Raw genomic sequence first — 17,426 nt, 5'->3', positions numbered from 1 at the left:
AATACTAACTAACTTTGCTTTTACACAGGATTATATACATATCTACGAGGATAGTATTGACAGTCTGCATCTGCTGTTTAGTAATTTTTGCACTTAAAAGAAAGAACATGCATATATCCATGACTGTGTTATAGAAGTAGGATAGCAATTGTTTGATGTGTTTGTGTTGTATCTACTGCTACTAGTCTTGCATCTATGTCATATCTACTACTATACTAAGGCTACTCTATAATATTTTGGGGAGATATTTGTGCTCCATGAACTTCCTTCCTTATCACTGGCCACCTTATGTTAAAATAGTTTAAGTCAAACATTATCCAGGTGTTTTAGTAAGCTATAATAACAGCTGGAGTGGGCCGATCCCAAAGCATCTGCTGACCTCTCACGCAGGGATACCCAGAGACCGGTGTGCTCTGTAGCAGAATGCTGATGAGAGTGCCATAACCGGCCTGGGTCAAATGACAAAGCTGAAACTCACAGGATGAAATATGCGGAGGTACAACAGGAAGACCAATCCTCCTACACGAGACTGCACACCACTGACCCAGTGGTCTGCAAAAGACATCAACTAGCTTTTTTCAGCAGCCTAAAAAATATATGTATTCAGGGGAGGGAAGGCTATTCATCATACCGTAGCTTTTATGGACAGGACTACATTTGATGCCCTTGGCAACACTGTACTTATTTGTCATGCTGTCATTCATTGTCTTAATAAACACAGTTCAAAGGAACAGTATGACCCAGATAGACTTCCTGTCTGTTCTTATACCCCCACAGAGTTACACAACACATGCCTCATGTGAGATGACATAAGTTCTGGTGATTAAAGCATTCTCCTTGACCACATAAATGAGTTATTTATTTAACGCTCCCAAGAATAAGCTCTTTAATCTATCTTAACAATACTTGAGAGGTTCTCCATTCGTTAGCCATGGTGCACCGCACAGTGGTTTTGATGTGCTGCGATGCATATTCTCAGAACTGATCCAATTAACAGGTCTTACAGTAATGACTTCTAATGAATTCCCTGCAACACATGTACCCGGGTTGTTGCCCATAGAAAAGAACAAGTTCAGCACTGCATGTATAGACAACAATACAAAAGACTTTGCCTGCATGACCATATTATCTCCACAAATTCAAATGAGTTAACATATGAAAGTCCCGTGCTGTCAACTTCCCCCATTAGCCAGTCAAACTCTCTGTGATACTTATCAATGCAATTATGGTACTGGAGGCCGCACGACATCAAAAAGTACCCCAAAACGGCTCGCTATCTGTTCGCAACGCAACCACAACTTCTCAGCCCATTCTTCCTACATTCCATAACACATTTTGCACTCAGCATCTCATTAGGCCGCTCTATTCAGTTAGCTTCTAACAGACCTCTGATGTGCAGCGCCATAATGCAGCTTTGTGTGATGCTTGCCGCTCTTGTGCCGAGCTGGAGAACTAGCGGCGTGATGCCTCACACACAAGAGAGAGGGGGAGGGGGGTGAAAGGGAGGCGGGTATGGCATGGGACTCCGCCGGCCCCCATGGTCAGCAGCAATGGCCTTCACAGAGGTCTGGCAAGAGGGAGAATGAGTTCACACGCCCAGTGAAAGAGATGACGAGGAGAGCTGAGCCAAGTGGCTCACACAAGAAGCATGCCACACGCCACTTGAAAAGTGCTGCTTCCCAGTTGTTGTACATGGGTGAGGCAGTGTGTCGACTAAGTCCTATTTTTACAGCAGTGTTAACCTTCAGTGTTTGTTTGTACATACTGTATGAACACTTTTGATAACACAAGTCATTTAAGACTGCTGATTCAATCTTAAACTATCCCTGCTATTAAGACAATAAACAGCTTAATGTCTCATTTCACATTCTGGCAAACAAGCGTTTTGCAGTTTTGCAAGTTTTTTGAAATGCTGACATTGGCATGTGTTCAGTGACCACAATTCAACACCATCAGGAATGTCTGTCCAGCTCATAAATTGCAGTCATGTCTCGCTAGTTCTCAGTATTCTCATTCTGTGCATTAAAAATCATCTTGTGAAGCCAAAGGTGTGCTTTAATAACCCCTACAGTTAAAGCGGCAGTAAGGTATTTTGGTGTAAAGTCAACTAACAAACCAGTAAGCTAATTACTTACAATACATGCAAAAACAACAGCATAGTCAGCCCTCATACACTTGGGGGCACTTATTGCTGTGAAAGCATTCCTTATTTTTCACAGCCTGTACCACAGAACTAGTAGGAACGTCATGCATGCACCAACAATGGCCCTATTTGTGTGTCTTTCTTCTGTGGCACACAGATGCTGCAACAGGAGCTAGTCACTGAGCCACATGTAACGTGAATCTCTTTATAGCAGCAACTGCAGAGTTCAGGGTAAGTGTGCTGCCATGTTTTTTATCATGTGAACTGCGGAGGAAATCCACAAGGATTACATAAAGACACAGGGGATTCATTTGACTTTGTAAGAAGAGAAAACAGCCTAAGAAAATGGTACAAAAAAAAGCAGTTGAGGGCCAAGAGTAAAGCTCTGTGAGCTCTGGGTCTAGGCTTTCACAGAAATACGCAGAAATAAATCAATTACTGTGCTCCACATAAGATAATCAGCCCATGGTGGCTGATAGTGTTGCAGGGTCTCCCTCGGGTCTTAGGCGACTACCCGCCGTGTTGAACACTCCCTCCCCCCCCCTCCTCTTTCCAGGGTCAAGCTGCAGCCGTCAAGCCATGCTTAATGCATTCCACATGGAGGCTTCACAAAAAACTGGAGAGACCCTGAAGTGCAATTTCGCTCAGTGTTGTCTTGATGTCAAAGCTGCGGGAGAACTGAGAATGTGTTCACTGTCACACACACATACATGCACACACGTGAGCACACACACACACACACACACACACACACACACACACGTGAACACACACACATACACACACACACGTGAACACACACACACACACACACACACACACACACACACACACACACACACACACACACACACACACACACACACAGCAGTTGGGCTTCACTCGTGTCCAAGACAGCTTGTTTGGACGGATAAGTGCAACAATTTCCTCTGCTTCCAGATCTCATTTCGGTTGAGTACCAACTTGGTAAACTCACTTCAATCTTGGGTGGACTGATAGAAGATTTAGTGTTCCGCGATGATGAATGAAACTTCCTCAGTAGAAAAATGTTACTGACTGTTAAATATTTTGTGCTTTCATTCAGTTTTGCTGTAATTTGCACAGTTAGTCACTGAAACAAGCAGGTACATAATTCAAAATCTAATTCAAAGAAACACTTCAAAAATTCCGTCCATATGCTATATTCAGGAGACAGAGATTACAGAGAGAATAAATGGAAGAAGCCAGAAGCCATAGGAGCAGTTTGTCAATGTGTGTGTGTGTGTGTGTGTGTGTGTGTGTGTGTGTGTGTGACTCACTCAAGGAAGCGGGTGATGTACTGGCGGCTACAGCGAGACCAGCTGGGTGCGAACGCGCCATACAAAAGTTGCGGGGACATAATGAATGGCCTCTTTCCGATTGGCTCGCAGTCGTTGCCACTACCGTCATGCTGAATCCCAAAACTGTGGGGAAAGAGCGAGCAAATCACTGAGGAGTCAGTTCTCTTAATGTACAGCATCAGCAAATCTCCACACCCAACCACTAACAGAGAAACACTAACACTAAAGTGGGGTAATATTACAGCTGGCTGTGTGGGTGGCAGTGATGTCTGCATCACTGTAAGTAACTGCTGTCGTCATGACATTCTGTCTGTATACATTCTATGTGGAAATAGTTGCACAGTTTATTGATATGCTGTTCTGATTGTTTGCTCACTGGATAAAGGTTCAACAACTTTTGTGTTTTCGTCTGTTCCATATCGCTATTTCTCTTGTGTTATCTCTCATTCTCGTTCGCTTGTGTTGTTTGTTAAATCATCAAGGTTGTTTGGAGGCAGTTCTGTATTATAGAGGCATATCAGTACTACAGCATAAAGTGGAGCCTTAATCATAAATACCTCTCCCACTCGAGGATCTCAAAGAAAAAACTAGAGCAATGTTGTGTATAACAACAGTAATCCAGCTGGAAATTGTAGGATGCACGCTTCATTTGATGGTCTTGTGGCAGTTGTTCCCATTCCATGACGGCCAAATCTCCTCTTGGCAAAACTTTGTGTGTTAACTGGGACAGTTAAACACTTTGGGTTTTTATTCACTAACATCATAAAACCCACCCCTAAAATTATTCTGAATTCTAAATGAGAGGTAAATACTAAATAAAGACATTTCCTATGTGTGGATATAAAAAAGCCTAAGCATTCCTTCAAAGACAGGAGCTGAAATGAAAATACACACGTCACCAGTTAAAAGCAGATGGCCAAAGGATGACAGATTTCAAAAGCCTAGTTTTGTACCTGTTGTTTTTACAAATGAAATCATCTGCTCAGTCCTTTACTAAAAATACCATATTAGGAACACATGGCCTATCTGTCCATAGATGACTAATTTGACTATCTTTTTCAACTGTTTTCAAGTGTTACTTTGTTTACAGCTATTCTTGGGGAAAATCACATTGTGAAAAATTGTTTTGAATTGTTTTTCCACTGTGTTCTCAATGATGATCATTCTGATAATCAAAATTCATTTATGGCTAATCTTGGAAAACATTGAAAATATTGCATTGTAAACTGTAATTCAGTTTACCTATTAATATGTTACATAATGTCTCAAATTGCCTGATACAGTACAGATGGATGGTATTTCCATATTTTCAGCACATTATGGAAGCTATGTGAGGGGAGGAGTCAATCAACTTCAGACCTTAACTGTGTTTGCAATCTTTTCCAGGACCAACTCCTTGAAGCATGTAATCATGAAATGGAAATATAATAGCATCAAAATGCATGCTTTACAAATCACTGTTCTCTAAAATGGTACAGCTCAGAAAAACCCTACATGGTCATGCCATGTTGGAACGATACTGCCATAATATACATTTCTGTAATAAAAAAAACATTTAATAATTTTTGCCTTGAGAAGAACCAAATATCTATTTCAAGTGTCCATGTGGACCATGCTCACAAGACAGAGTCCTGGGACTATGACTAGCGGGGACGTACTTGTGTCCAAGCTCGTGTGCCACCGTGAAGGCCACAGGTAGGCCGGTGTCCTCGCTGATGCTGCAGCTGCGGTGGGGCTGGCACATGCCTGCCACGTGCGACAGCCCCAGCGTCTCACACGGCTTATTGATGGAGGCGCAGATGTCCTTCCTGAGCACAGAGGGATCAGCGTCACACGAACACACACACCCACCAACCGCCACACACAGACTGTCCACCTTGCTCTCCTCACACTTATTATCCTCTTTTTTAGAGCAAGCACACGCGCACATAGAGTACATACAAAAACTCACACATGCGCACATAGAGTACATACACAACCTCACACACGCGCACATAGAGTACATACACAACCTCACACACGTGCACACCTGGCAAGACATACAGTATGCAGGCAAAGCCCCCCTCCTCAAAGACAGACACACACACACACACGCACACACACAGACACACACACACACACACACACACACACACACACACACACACACACACAGAAACACACACACACACACTGGCTCATTCTATTTTGTGATTCTATCAAAGATAGCCTAACATGCTGTGACAACTTTTTTCCTGAAGCAATGGCACCATCTAGAATAGATAATAAGCTCCAGACTAAAGACCCATTTGATTCGAGTTCAAAGAGGTATGAGAGGTATACATGCCTGGTAAGTAAGATAGCAACATCATGATGGACAGGATGTTCATCTCCCTTCATGTTCAGGCGTTTCTGCCACTTGCAGAAGCTGTTCAGACTGTGGTCTGCATGGTGGGTGATCTTTAGGTCCTCCTAATGATTACAAACAGTCACCTTCATAAAATACATTTAAAGACAAATGGTTTGTTTAGCACATGAACATGATTAAGAAGAATAATGAAGATGTAAAGGGGCTATGTATAATTCAATTTAATTATATTTTATTATAATTAAATATTAATTTATATACAAAATTAACTAGTGATGACTAACGTAATGTCATTAATGCCTATGCTCTGTGTCAACAAAGCTAATGCTAACCACCTAGCTAGCCCCACCTCATCCTCTCATAATACCACTTTGCACCTCAAAAGGCGCTAATTAGCCACTGTAGTAAAAACAGTGAGGCAAAGCAAGAGTGTGGTCACAAAAATAACTGTGTTCGAGATAACTCTGATCTATAATATAGCACCTTTAAGGGCAAGACCTGCTTAAGCATGCAGATCATGTACTTCCAGACAGCATCTCATACCTGTCATCCAAAGACCACCGTCCGACACAGTACATGTTCTGAGGAATGCCTGATATTTTGCTGAGGAAATTTCCATTTTAGTGTCAACTGTAACTTCCACATGATTCCTCACATTTAAAACCTCTCTAAACTCCCCTCTGATGTGATGACTGGATTTCTCCTTGGTCTATTACATCAAAAGCTGAGCTAAAACTTCACCACCTCTGGCACTTGAGGAAAAGGAGCCATCAGCCATCAAAAGACTAAATTATTACCATATTAACGTCACAATATAATCCCTCAACATGACTGGGTGTGCACTGCAGGCTTGGTCGAGAATGACTCATGCTTAAAAAGTGGTATAAAGGCTCCAGTCGGGGAGGTTGGAGCTCAGGCTTTTGGTATGAGGATTCTTCACTGTAGTAAGCCACATACCATTCAGATAAGACTGTACTATATGTGCAGGTAAAGGAACAGGCGACAGAAATATTTACATTATTTGTATGTGTGTGTTTGAGAAAGGGGCTAAGTGTTTAGTGAGTGCTATGGCATTGTTGTAAAGCTTGGATGCCCTTGATGGCAGGGAATGGCTGTAACCTGTACATCTATATGGATTTCATTACGCAGATTATTTTAATCCAAAGTAGTTTAAGGCAAAACGCTGGAAGAATTGATAATCATGCCCCTTGCGTCAATATTCAACACCATTTAGACAAAAACTGACTGAAAGGGTCATGATCCTACTACTCTATCAACAATGTTAGTGTAATATCCAGCGCACTGGCAATGTCAGAGACTTTATTCTCCATAAGTCAGAGTAGCATCAGAATGAGATTAAAGGCATCATTGGTAAAAGAGCTGCATTGTGTTGGATATTGGTGGCTTTCCGGCTTCTTTCAGATTTTATCTTCATTTTGAATAGCAGGTATATCTAAGTTGCTTACTAGGGTCTAGAGAAATTTTCCTCTTTGCCATAAAGAGCTCATAAAAGGGTCAATATCTTTGGTCTGAAAAAAACTGCAGAAAACATTAATTGTAAGTGCACATCATGCCTCAAGGCAACACAATACCGAAAGAACAGCAAGATCTTCACAATGTCTCCAAGCCAGAAAAAAGACATGCTTGCATTTATCCTGCGCCGCAATGTTTATTCTACCTGCAGAGTAGAGTGCTGCCTTTGCTGGGTGAAGAGCAGAAATCAATCAATTACAGCTTATCTCCCGAGGAGGGGCACAGATCTCAACAGTGTCTGGCCTGAGCTGTCAGCTCTAATCAGGGGGGAAACCTGGAGAATTCCTGTGGTAATGGCTTCCCCACTCTCAGAGGAGGCTGCCAACTGTTTGTTTCCATGGATGGGAGCGTGCTCATTCCTGAGTCAATCCAAGAGAGCGATGCAGTGCAAAGGACCAGCAAACAGTAGTTATCTCTCTCCAGAGCCACATAATGCTCTCGCTGGGATTCTCTTAGAGAACACCACAAGGGGTTATGTAACAGACCAAGCACAAGCCAAGAAGGAAACCGGAAGTAGTTACAGTATGTAATAAACAAAATGAGATGATGCAATAGGCTTTTCTATGGCAGTTGGTAGGATGACAGATTTATGAACATCGCTTGGTATTAAAATGGCACTGAACCCACTACACTGTTGTGCATGTACATTTCATGGGACACATATTCTTTTTTCTCTCTAGGGATAAAAAATGGAATCCCATTTCCAGTCAGCTTCAGTCTGCCTCAGCTCTGCTTAGTCAGTTCCAATCTCTGGTCAATAGGTGAGGGCAGAGAATCTCTGGTCAATAGGTGAGAATAGGTGAGGGCAGAGAATCTCTGGTCAATAGGTGAGGGCAGAGCTTTTATGAGAACTTCTATTGTGGTGGTTGAAAAAATGTCAGAACTGCCGGGTGAAAATCGGGTGGACCTTGTTGAGGAGTTATGGTATTTAACGGTAACAAAAACGGTAATTTGAAGTGTAGGATCATTATGACACCCTCTGAATGCATGCCAAGTTTCATGGAATTCCGTTCATGGGGGACCATACAATAAATTAATATTTCATTATTCCAAGATCTGCATTACATTAGTTTAATTGTACACTCTTAAAACGAATGTGTAGAAAACAACACAACTTGCATTGTTTTTAACACATCTCTGTGTCCAGATAGGGTGTGTGTGTGGGTGTGTGTGTGTATGCGCATGAGTCTGTGCATGCCTGCGTACACATGCCTACATGTACTGTGTGTGTACTGTATGTGTGTGCCTGCATGTGTGTGCATACCTGTGTGTGTGTGTGTGTCTGTGCTTGTGTGTGTGTGTGTGTGTGTGTGTGTGTGTGTGTGTGTGTGTGTGTGTGCGTGTGTGTGTGTGTGTGTGTGTATGTGTTTATGTATGTATGTGTGTGTCTGTGCTTGTGTGTGTGTTCGTTTATGTACCGGTATATGTGCGTGTGTGTGTTTATGTGTGTGTGTGTGTGTGTGTGCCTGCATGTGTGTGCATGTATCTTTATGTGTGTGTTTGCGTGTGTTCATGAGTGTGTATTTGTGTGCATGCGTAGTATACAGTCACTAAACGTACACATATACAAATAAAATACTGCTCACGCCTGGAAATTCTTACCTCGTCTTTTTCCAGCAGAATAATGCGGACAACTGCAATGTTGATGGCATTGCCTATGCTGGCATCCCGAAACAACCCAGCTACCTGGAACAGAACCCATTGAACAGAAGAAATATTAACAATGTAAATTCAAACATTTAGAGGAATAATCACTTGGAAATACAGTATATTGATATTATAGAGGCATTAATGATACACTACAGAAGTCAGATATTAGATAATAAATAATATAAAAGTATCAAAATATAGTGTATCTGAATCTAGATGAATTAAAAGCAAAATGTATTCCTTAATAACACTGACACATTGCAAAAACAAAAAGGGGTTAGGAGATGGAGGAGGAGGAAGAAAATGGCTCTGCTCAACAAACAGAGGAGTGCATCTGTTTAGCATGTTCTAATGTTTTATTAGAAATGCATTCTTTGTCAAAGCTTTGTCAAAATCACCCTTTGTTAGAAGAGGCTGGCAATGATTTGTTTCCATTTATGGGAGAGCACTCATACGCACAATGTAGTTAACCGTGAATAAGATATAATTGTTTACAATAATGCTTCTATCTTTTGAAGACACCCCTTGCTTAAACCCTTGCTTTGCATTCCATACAAATAATAACTTCCTGAATAAATATGGAAGCAGAAAAATATATAACTGTCTAGTAGTCCAGAACTGCTACATCAACATATCTGGTGATACATCAACCATCCTGGAAAGGAGCATAATGGATGAATTCACATTACATAACGTTTAGTAGGCCTACGATCGGGTTGACCAGTCCTGGTCATGCATGTGGACCGTAACCCTATACACACACAAGGACAACACAGAGGACAGTCATCTGATGTGTGATTGACTATTTCATGTCAATATGACTAAGCAGTAAAGCTCATACTGAACAGCAGTCCATAGGCGGCTGTAGCTTGGTCAAGAAGCATCTAAAAGTTTAACTTTTTCAAACAGCATTTGCCAACTTCTTCATCTACTGCTATTGTTTTTGTTGTAATTGATGGTCTTATGGAAACTTACCAGAGCTGGACAGTAACGGAGTACATTTACTTGAGTACAGTACTTGAGTACAATTTTGAGGGATCTGTACTTTACTCGAGTATCATTTTTGGGGGGTACTCATGACTTTACTCAAGTACATTTGAGGGGCAAATATTGTACTCTTTACTCCACTACATTTCTACCCATAACCGTGAGTACCCGTTACTTCTAAAAAAAGGAAAAAAGAAAAACCTCGGAAACCCTCAATTTGTTGTTTCCCTCTCAAACGTGATTGGATTGTGCAAGCGCCACTGATTGGGATAACCATGGACGAAACAATGGATGAAGACGCAGCAGGTCCATCCCGGGAATATGCCAACCTGTGGCTCCACCTCGCCAGACTATTTCAATTTTCTGAACAAGTTAATGATAGTTTTCGCTTCAAGTGTTTCAATTAAAAAATTGTATTTTGTATTTTAAATACATATTTTAAATACATGTATTAGAAATACTGCCCATCCCTGGCAACATGGTAAAAAGATGAAAATTCCTTTTACATTCTCCAATAGCCTAGAAATCTAGACGCGCCCCTAGCGGGCTAGTCTAGCAACTCTCCGTTTGCTTGTGAGCTCCAGAAATCTAAACTTAATCAGGCCAATGAAATCGTGTATAGAGTCGTTAGGTGGGCTTAACATAATGATTGATGGCAGAGTTGCAACGGTTTGGCTTGAATTCCCTGCTACTTGAAAACAAATAAGATGGATGTTGCTGCATGCTGGCGAACAGTGTGACACAAGTTAAGCTTTTATTAAGTTGGCAAACGTTTAAACTAGCCAACTAGCTCAGCTGGTGGGAAACGCATGGGACTCATAGCGCTGCCGCTGTCCTATTGCGTGCAGAGGGAATTTGAAAGACAACTGATTATCCCGCCCCTCGGACTGAGCACTGCGAACGGTGAGTGCCCAGAGCCTACATTTTAATGTGGGTCTGGCTCGTCAGGCTAATTCTCCAAGGTATTAACATTAACATTTTTCATAACTCCATGTAGGACGTTTCTGTAAATGTAAGCACTGTGGCAGTAGTAATGCAATATTTAGAAAATGTAGGCTACTCTTGATACTCAAGTACTTTTAAAAACAAGTACTTTAGTACTTTTACTTAAGTAGACATCTGATTGTTGTACTTTTACTTGTACTTGAGTCAAATTTAGCAAAGGGTATCTGTACTTTTACTCAAGTAATGAAGCTGTGTACTCTGTCCGCCTCTGAAACTTACATTGATTGTATGAAAGAAAGGAAAAATTGAAAGGCGGTATTTTTATTCCAAAGGAGCAGAATCTATCAACCATAGGCCAGTTTTGACCTATACTGTAAGTCTCCTTAAAGGTGCTCTAAGCGTTGTCATACGTTTTTTAGGCTAAAACATTTTTTGTCACTTACAGCAAACATCACCATACCATCCGCTAGCTGCCTGAGTCCTGAATACACTGTAAAAAAACGTGATCTCTGTGGACAACCCAGGCTTCAAAAACAGCCACAAAAAAACACTTGGGCAAACCTTGCCCATAAAAACATAACAAACTGTTCCATCAAATCACAAGCAAGGAGGTTGGTCTACTGTTTAAAGCCAAATAATGTAATCAATGTTTTGTTGCATGATTTGGCATCAGATTCAGATGGGGAGAGCAGAAGGTAGAGACACCCAGGTGATCTCTGGATCTTGTGAATGCTTTTAGATCTATGCCTCACAGCCTGCTGCGGAAGGCATTTAGCTACTTTCAGGTCCCTGAGAAGATTTCAGCTGTAGTTAGAGCATTCTATAGAGCATATTCAATTGAGGGCATTTAGTTTTGAGGATGTACCATTTCACTGTGGCAAGGGAAGTAATTATAAAGGCATCAAAATAGGTGGTTGGAAGTGAAAGGCTGCAGGATGGCATGCTGGTACCCAATTTGAGCCTGGTTGACATGACGACGCTGACAACAACGGCCCCATGTACCCGTTGGCTGTTAGCCAAGTTGAAAGACAGTCTGATATGGGCAAGGATGAAGGTCAAACCAAGCAAATGTAGACATGTATCTATAGAGAGGGGGAAACTGGTGGGGAAAAAAGTTTTATATTTATGACAAGGTGATTCTGGGCATGTTGGGGCTTAGAGAATTCTCTGAAGTTGTAGTGCTTACAGTTTGGGCTTTTACCACACATCAGGTGACCTTGTGTATGAAATTGGCTCAGTCAATTTGTCAATCTGTCTCAGAGATGGAGAATTTTGAGAGAACTGTTTGTAATGTAGTTAGGAAATGGCTTGGGGCTGTCTAAGTACTGTAACATTGTATTGTGGAATGTCAGATGTTGAATGTTGGAGTTACCAATGACCAGCTTGAAGGAGGAGTTCAAAAGTGCCAACACCAGTCTGGCGATAACTCGGTCATAGTCCAAGGATCCAGCAATCAATATCAGTGAAAACAGGGATGAAGTGGAATCCATGGAAAGCAGTTAAGCATGCTTAAGGCGCACTGAGCACTGCAGCATAGAGATATTGTTAGGCAGGTGCAGAATAGACAAGCAGGTTTTGGTCTCTTTGCTCCTGGTACACATGTGAATTTCACAGCCACACTCATTTTAATTTTCTCTACAAAGTCAAAAATGTGTGTGCACAACCTCACTAAGACAAATCTGCAAAAATGGACAATGTATTCTTTGGTGATAATATGCAAGTCTGTATCCACATTGGACAAGTATACTTCTATCATTATGCTGTAGTTGTAGTATGTCTAGATTAGATTTTTACCATTGTGTGCCAGTGTGTGTGTATGTGTGTGTGTGTGTGTGTGTGTGTGTGTGTGTGTGTGTGTGTGTGTGTGTGTGTGTGTGTGTTTCGTGCCTTGCAACACGATATCCTAGCAGCTCCTGCAGTTTCTGCTTGTAGCAAAGCATCTTTGATCTTTATCTTACCTGTGTGCGCACATGTTTTGTACACAGATACACATCCACAATTGAAGATCATAGGTTTCCAATCAGCCATTGAAATGTGTCAGTTGTAGTACCCCCTTTGAAGGGAATTGTACAAAATTTGATGTGCATTTGATGTGCAAGACTATTGTAATGTTTGAGCTTGTAAATCTTAGTACACTTTTTGGGACATATTGCGACATGCAGATCTTGAGATAGTGAAATATGTTGTTTGAAGCGCCCTCAATGGATAGAATTTCATACAATTAGCTGTGTATTACAAGAATAATGTGCTAACAATGCAGTATCCCATCCCACCCCACCACACAACACACCACCCCACTCCACTCCACCACCACACAACACCAACACACCGTTGACCAACAACTTGCTGAAAAAACAGAAGAAGAAGAAAAAAGACAAAACATATAAGGAAACCTAGTGCTGCGGTGGACATAATGACAATGCCATGAACAGCACAGAACTGCACATGGCAGAAACTTACGTCTGCAAATGTCAAAAAGCCCTTGAAATCGTTGTTGACTTCAAACAACAACAAAGCCCTTTTGATGCCCTCCAAGACATCAAGGCCAGCGAAGTCAATTCAGCAACAGCACAAAGACCTTTTGATGGCAAACAAGCCATATATTCGTCCATATGCCTCAGCGTCTCTCTCAGGCTCTCAAACCTCTACGGGAAGAAGTATGCTGAACAAAGCCAAATGGTCCACAATGAACATACTTGAATTGCTGCTGGTCAATCAAATAGAACTCAAATGGCTAGGTCAGGGGTGTCCAAACTACGGCCCGCGGCCCAACTGCGGCCCGCCACGCACTTTAATCTGGCCCGCCGAGCATTTATTAGTTTATCATAGATCCGGCCCGCCACACACTTTATTCCGGCCTGCCGTGCATTTAATTAATTAGGTTATAATAGGCCGCTCGCTATTTTTGTCCAGCATAGACGACGTTGTGATTAACTTTAGGCTACAGCAAACTGCTTTACATTCTTCTTAGAGGGCGTTTACCATGTCAATGTCAAAACAGCTTGTTACATCGAGATACATAGTATCTCCATTGCAGCAGATCTAACTAGGCCTACGTTATGCTACTCGCATAACGCATTTGAGCGTGCACAAGAGGGAGAGAGTGCGACAGGTTCCAGCTGGCTTGTTATTGTTGATAATTGATATCTCCTAAATAAGAAACTTTTAAAAGGAAATCGCGATGGCAACAGTAGTTCCCACTACTGACCATTTATATAATATATAATACATTTAAATAATATATAATTATTTATATAACTGTGAGCCATAGGCACAGCACTAGGCTAGTGGAGCTGGCAAAAGAGTCTCAAAGTGACAGTGCACCATTTATAAATGAATTAAACAACATCAAATGAACAGTATTTCTTAAGAAATTAATTTTCTACAACAAAATTACTTTGTCATTTCAATGATACAAAACATTATATATATTTATCATATATATATAAGTACCATTGTGCATAGCAGACTTTGGATCAAACCTAGTTTGGCCACTGTGAATACTGTTGCATACTGACTGCACATAACACATCTGCACCTCTTCGTTAAGTCAGGTGCTGCACTGATGTTTCAAATGTCTGAAAGTAAAGACAGTATTGTTGTCTTGGGGAAAATGTAACTTGGATGGAAATATCTCTTTCACTCTCTCTCTCCACAGGACTGAGGCACAAAGAGAAGTTGACACCTCCTCCCCTACCACAGTGTGAAAGGGAAGATGAAAATAGGCAATAAAGTCAGGAATCTGCAGAGGGATCAACCCATGTTTTTAGCGAAGACATCAAAGAAAGTGGAGCAGCAAACCACTTTGGGTGAAATGAACAGTGGAGAATCTCACTGTGAGCTGTATGTCAGGAAACCACCACATGAGCTTCAACATGCTCTAAGGGTTGGAAAGAATGACCAACGCCTGCTACAGTTAGATCTGTGAAAAGCAAGTGAAACTAACAGGGGTGCTTCTGAAGGCTAGAGAGACACCTTAACAAAGTGCACATACAGCAATCTCTTGGTGACTGTTTCATAGGTATAAAGGGACTTATTCCTATAAATTCTGCTTTTCTTTCCAGTTCTTTCTCTCACTGCCACACATCAGAGCCCTCCATTGTAAACGTAAGTAATGCTTTGTTGAACTAATGGCACTGCGTCATCTGTGCACGTCTTGAGCCTGGCTCACTGTTTCAGCAGCACTTACATACCTGGCATGGCTGTTAATGTCCCTTAACACTTAACTCTCTCTCTAGCTCTCTCTGTCTGTCTCTCTCTCTCTCTCTCTCTCTCTCTCTCTCTCTCTCTCTCTGCTAGGCAGGGCACAGGAGAGGAAATATAATGGAATGACGTGTTTTTATGAATGCACACAGCACTAACGGAAAGATTGATGGCTCCTTCCTGTGTCTCTCACACCTTTCAGTACAATGCCTTCAAACATAACATCAAACACAATGCACTTCACTCGCACATCAGAGGAAAAGAAAAGAAAAAAACATTCACTCCACGATACTGCAGGAAGAGCAGAATAATGAATGTCTCTCCCTGCACATTACATCCTCCATGCTCAACAAAGAGGGGAAGATTTCTGTCTTTGAAATCTGTCTTCCTTTCTGTCTTCCATTGCCTACCCCTTAGTAACAGCTGCTAGGCAAAATGCCATGGGTGTATTTTGGAAAATGTGCCTAACAGACTGCAACGGTGCAGGGACTGGGTCAGCTCAGCTGACTTGGCTGCCGCCCAAGGAAGCCGTAGCAGCCTAAAGGTTGCTTAAACAGGCCTCTGCATAAACAGAGATTGTGGCAGAGATGCAGAAGGATTCAACTCTGCATCAAAGTAGTATGCAAGTAATAGGAGGGATAAAAAAAAGACATTAATTCTGAGGATTTTCTTCACCACACTCTCCAAAAAGTGCTGCATAAAACCTGAGAGACAGCAGCAGTGTTTGCCCTGGCTTTGCTCGCCGGCCCTCGACGGTGCACTCACGATGTTCATGACGGCCAGAATGTAGTTTTCCACTCCCTTGCTTCCGTGGTACTCCACCATCTTGGGGTCAGCGACCACCAGCGTCTCCACCCACTTCTCACGGCTGATGGAGCGTTCGTGGATCCTCCTGCGGTGCCGTCGGCGTTCCCAACGCTCCCGCAGCCTCTCCCAGCGCTGCAGACCCCTGGACGGATCTGTTCACAGAGGGACAATTCAATTCAATCATCCAATCTATCCTCCACCCAGCAGCCCCATTCACCACTGGCAATAATGCTCTGCCTGTCCATTATGTCCAGAGAACGTGTGCGCTTTTATTCCGATTTAATGGGGGGATTTATTTCTGCTGGGCACTGCAAGCGCTGTTTAAGAACACCACAAAGCATACACTAAGTCTGTTCTGAAAATCACTCCCACAAGGAAATATTGTCATTGTTAGGGTTAGGGTATACTAATATCGTGACATTTCCCTTAAACATCTTTCACCTGGAACATAGTAACTCATTATTATGACCGCCGCGCAGCGAAGCGGCGGTCATATAGATTTAGTCAGATTTTTTCTTTTTTTTTCTTTTTCGCATGCCCAAATTTCCGCCAATGAGTCCCGGGACACTGAAAGACCGGGGTACACGAAACTTGGTGGGCATGTAACCCCACATGGATAGCATGGAACCATCGTTTTTTGTTTTGATCTGTAGCCCCCCCGCTGGACTGGACCCCCCGAAAGGAGGGTAGGGCAGACACAGTTTTCTGTGAATATCTCGAAAACCGTAGGGTTTAGGAGGACCAATTTTTAAAATTTCAAAAAATTAGGTGTTTTCATCACAATATCTCTGGCTGACAAGGTCAAAACTGCACGGAATTAAAAGTGTAGGATCATTATGACACCCTCCGAATGCATGCCAAGTTTTGTGTACTTTCGTTCATGGGGGGCCTTACAATAAAATAATTTATGTGTACATTTTGTGACGTACACCAACAAGGATTCCCGGGACACTGAAAGACTGGGGTACACAAAACTTGGTGGGCATGTACCCCCACATGGATAACATGGAACCGTCATTTTTCGTTTTGATCTGTAGCCCCCCCGCTGGACTGGACCCCCCAAAAGGAGGGTAGGGCAGACACAGTTTTTATCTTGAGAACCGTAGGGCCTAGGATGACCAATTTTTTGCGTATGTTTGCCTCCAGGGGTCATGTAAACCCATTCCATATGCACACATGTGCATAAACAGATACACACGCACACACATACATTCACAATAATCCTACGTATGACACATACTCACACAGTAGACATATATATACGCATGCATGCACATGCACACACACAGGCACATAAACAGGCAAACACACACATGCACGCACACACACACACCCACACACACATAAACATATACATGTACACGCACACATGCACACAATTCAAGAATTTCTCAGAATTATGAACAGGCAAGATGGGGGTGGAGTTGTATAAAATGTATATTACATGTGAAATCTATGAACTAATCATGTTTTGGTACTTGTTGTCTAGCAG

At 42.1% G+C, this 17,426-nt stretch overlaps 1 protein-coding gene across 4 annotated transcripts in view; it reads right to left on the bottom strand.

The window, feature by feature from the left end:
• Positions 1-17,426, bottom strand: part of adamts7 (a disintegrin-like and metallopeptidase (reprolysin type) with thrombospondin type 1 motif, 7) — a 68,232-nt gene that overhangs the window by 46,576 nt on the left and 4,230 nt on the right. For 3 of the 4 annotated variants that reach the window (XM_076286814.1, XM_076286813.1, XM_076286815.1), the window contains 5 exons: positions 15,893-16,086; positions 8,945-9,028; positions 5,785-5,913; positions 5,121-5,266; positions 3,442-3,585 (listed from right to left, as the gene is read on the bottom strand). In XM_076286814.1, the coding sequence (XP_076142929.1) occupies positions 3,442-3,585; positions 5,121-5,266; positions 5,785-5,913; positions 8,945-9,028; positions 15,893-16,086 (697 nt within the window). Of the gene's footprint in view, positions 1-3,441; positions 3,586-4,019; positions 4,959-5,120; positions 5,267-5,784; positions 5,914-8,944; positions 9,029-15,892; positions 16,087-17,426 lie in introns of those variants that run through there. The other variant, XM_076286816.1, reaches the window with a different exon arrangement.

Source organism: Alosa pseudoharengus, unplaced genomic scaffold, assembly GCF_046254945.1.
Source record: "Alosa pseudoharengus isolate Yale_2024_CS ecotype anadromous, Long Island Sound unplaced genomic scaffold, YU_APseudo_1.1 YU_APseudo_1.1_scf_16, whole genome shotgun sequence".
Lineage (NCBI taxonomy): Eukaryota > Metazoa > Chordata > Actinopteri > Clupeiformes > Clupeidae > Alosa > Alosa pseudoharengus.
The sequence above is the reverse complement of the archived record's forward strand: the minus strand, read 5'-3'. Positions and strand labels throughout refer to the sequence as shown.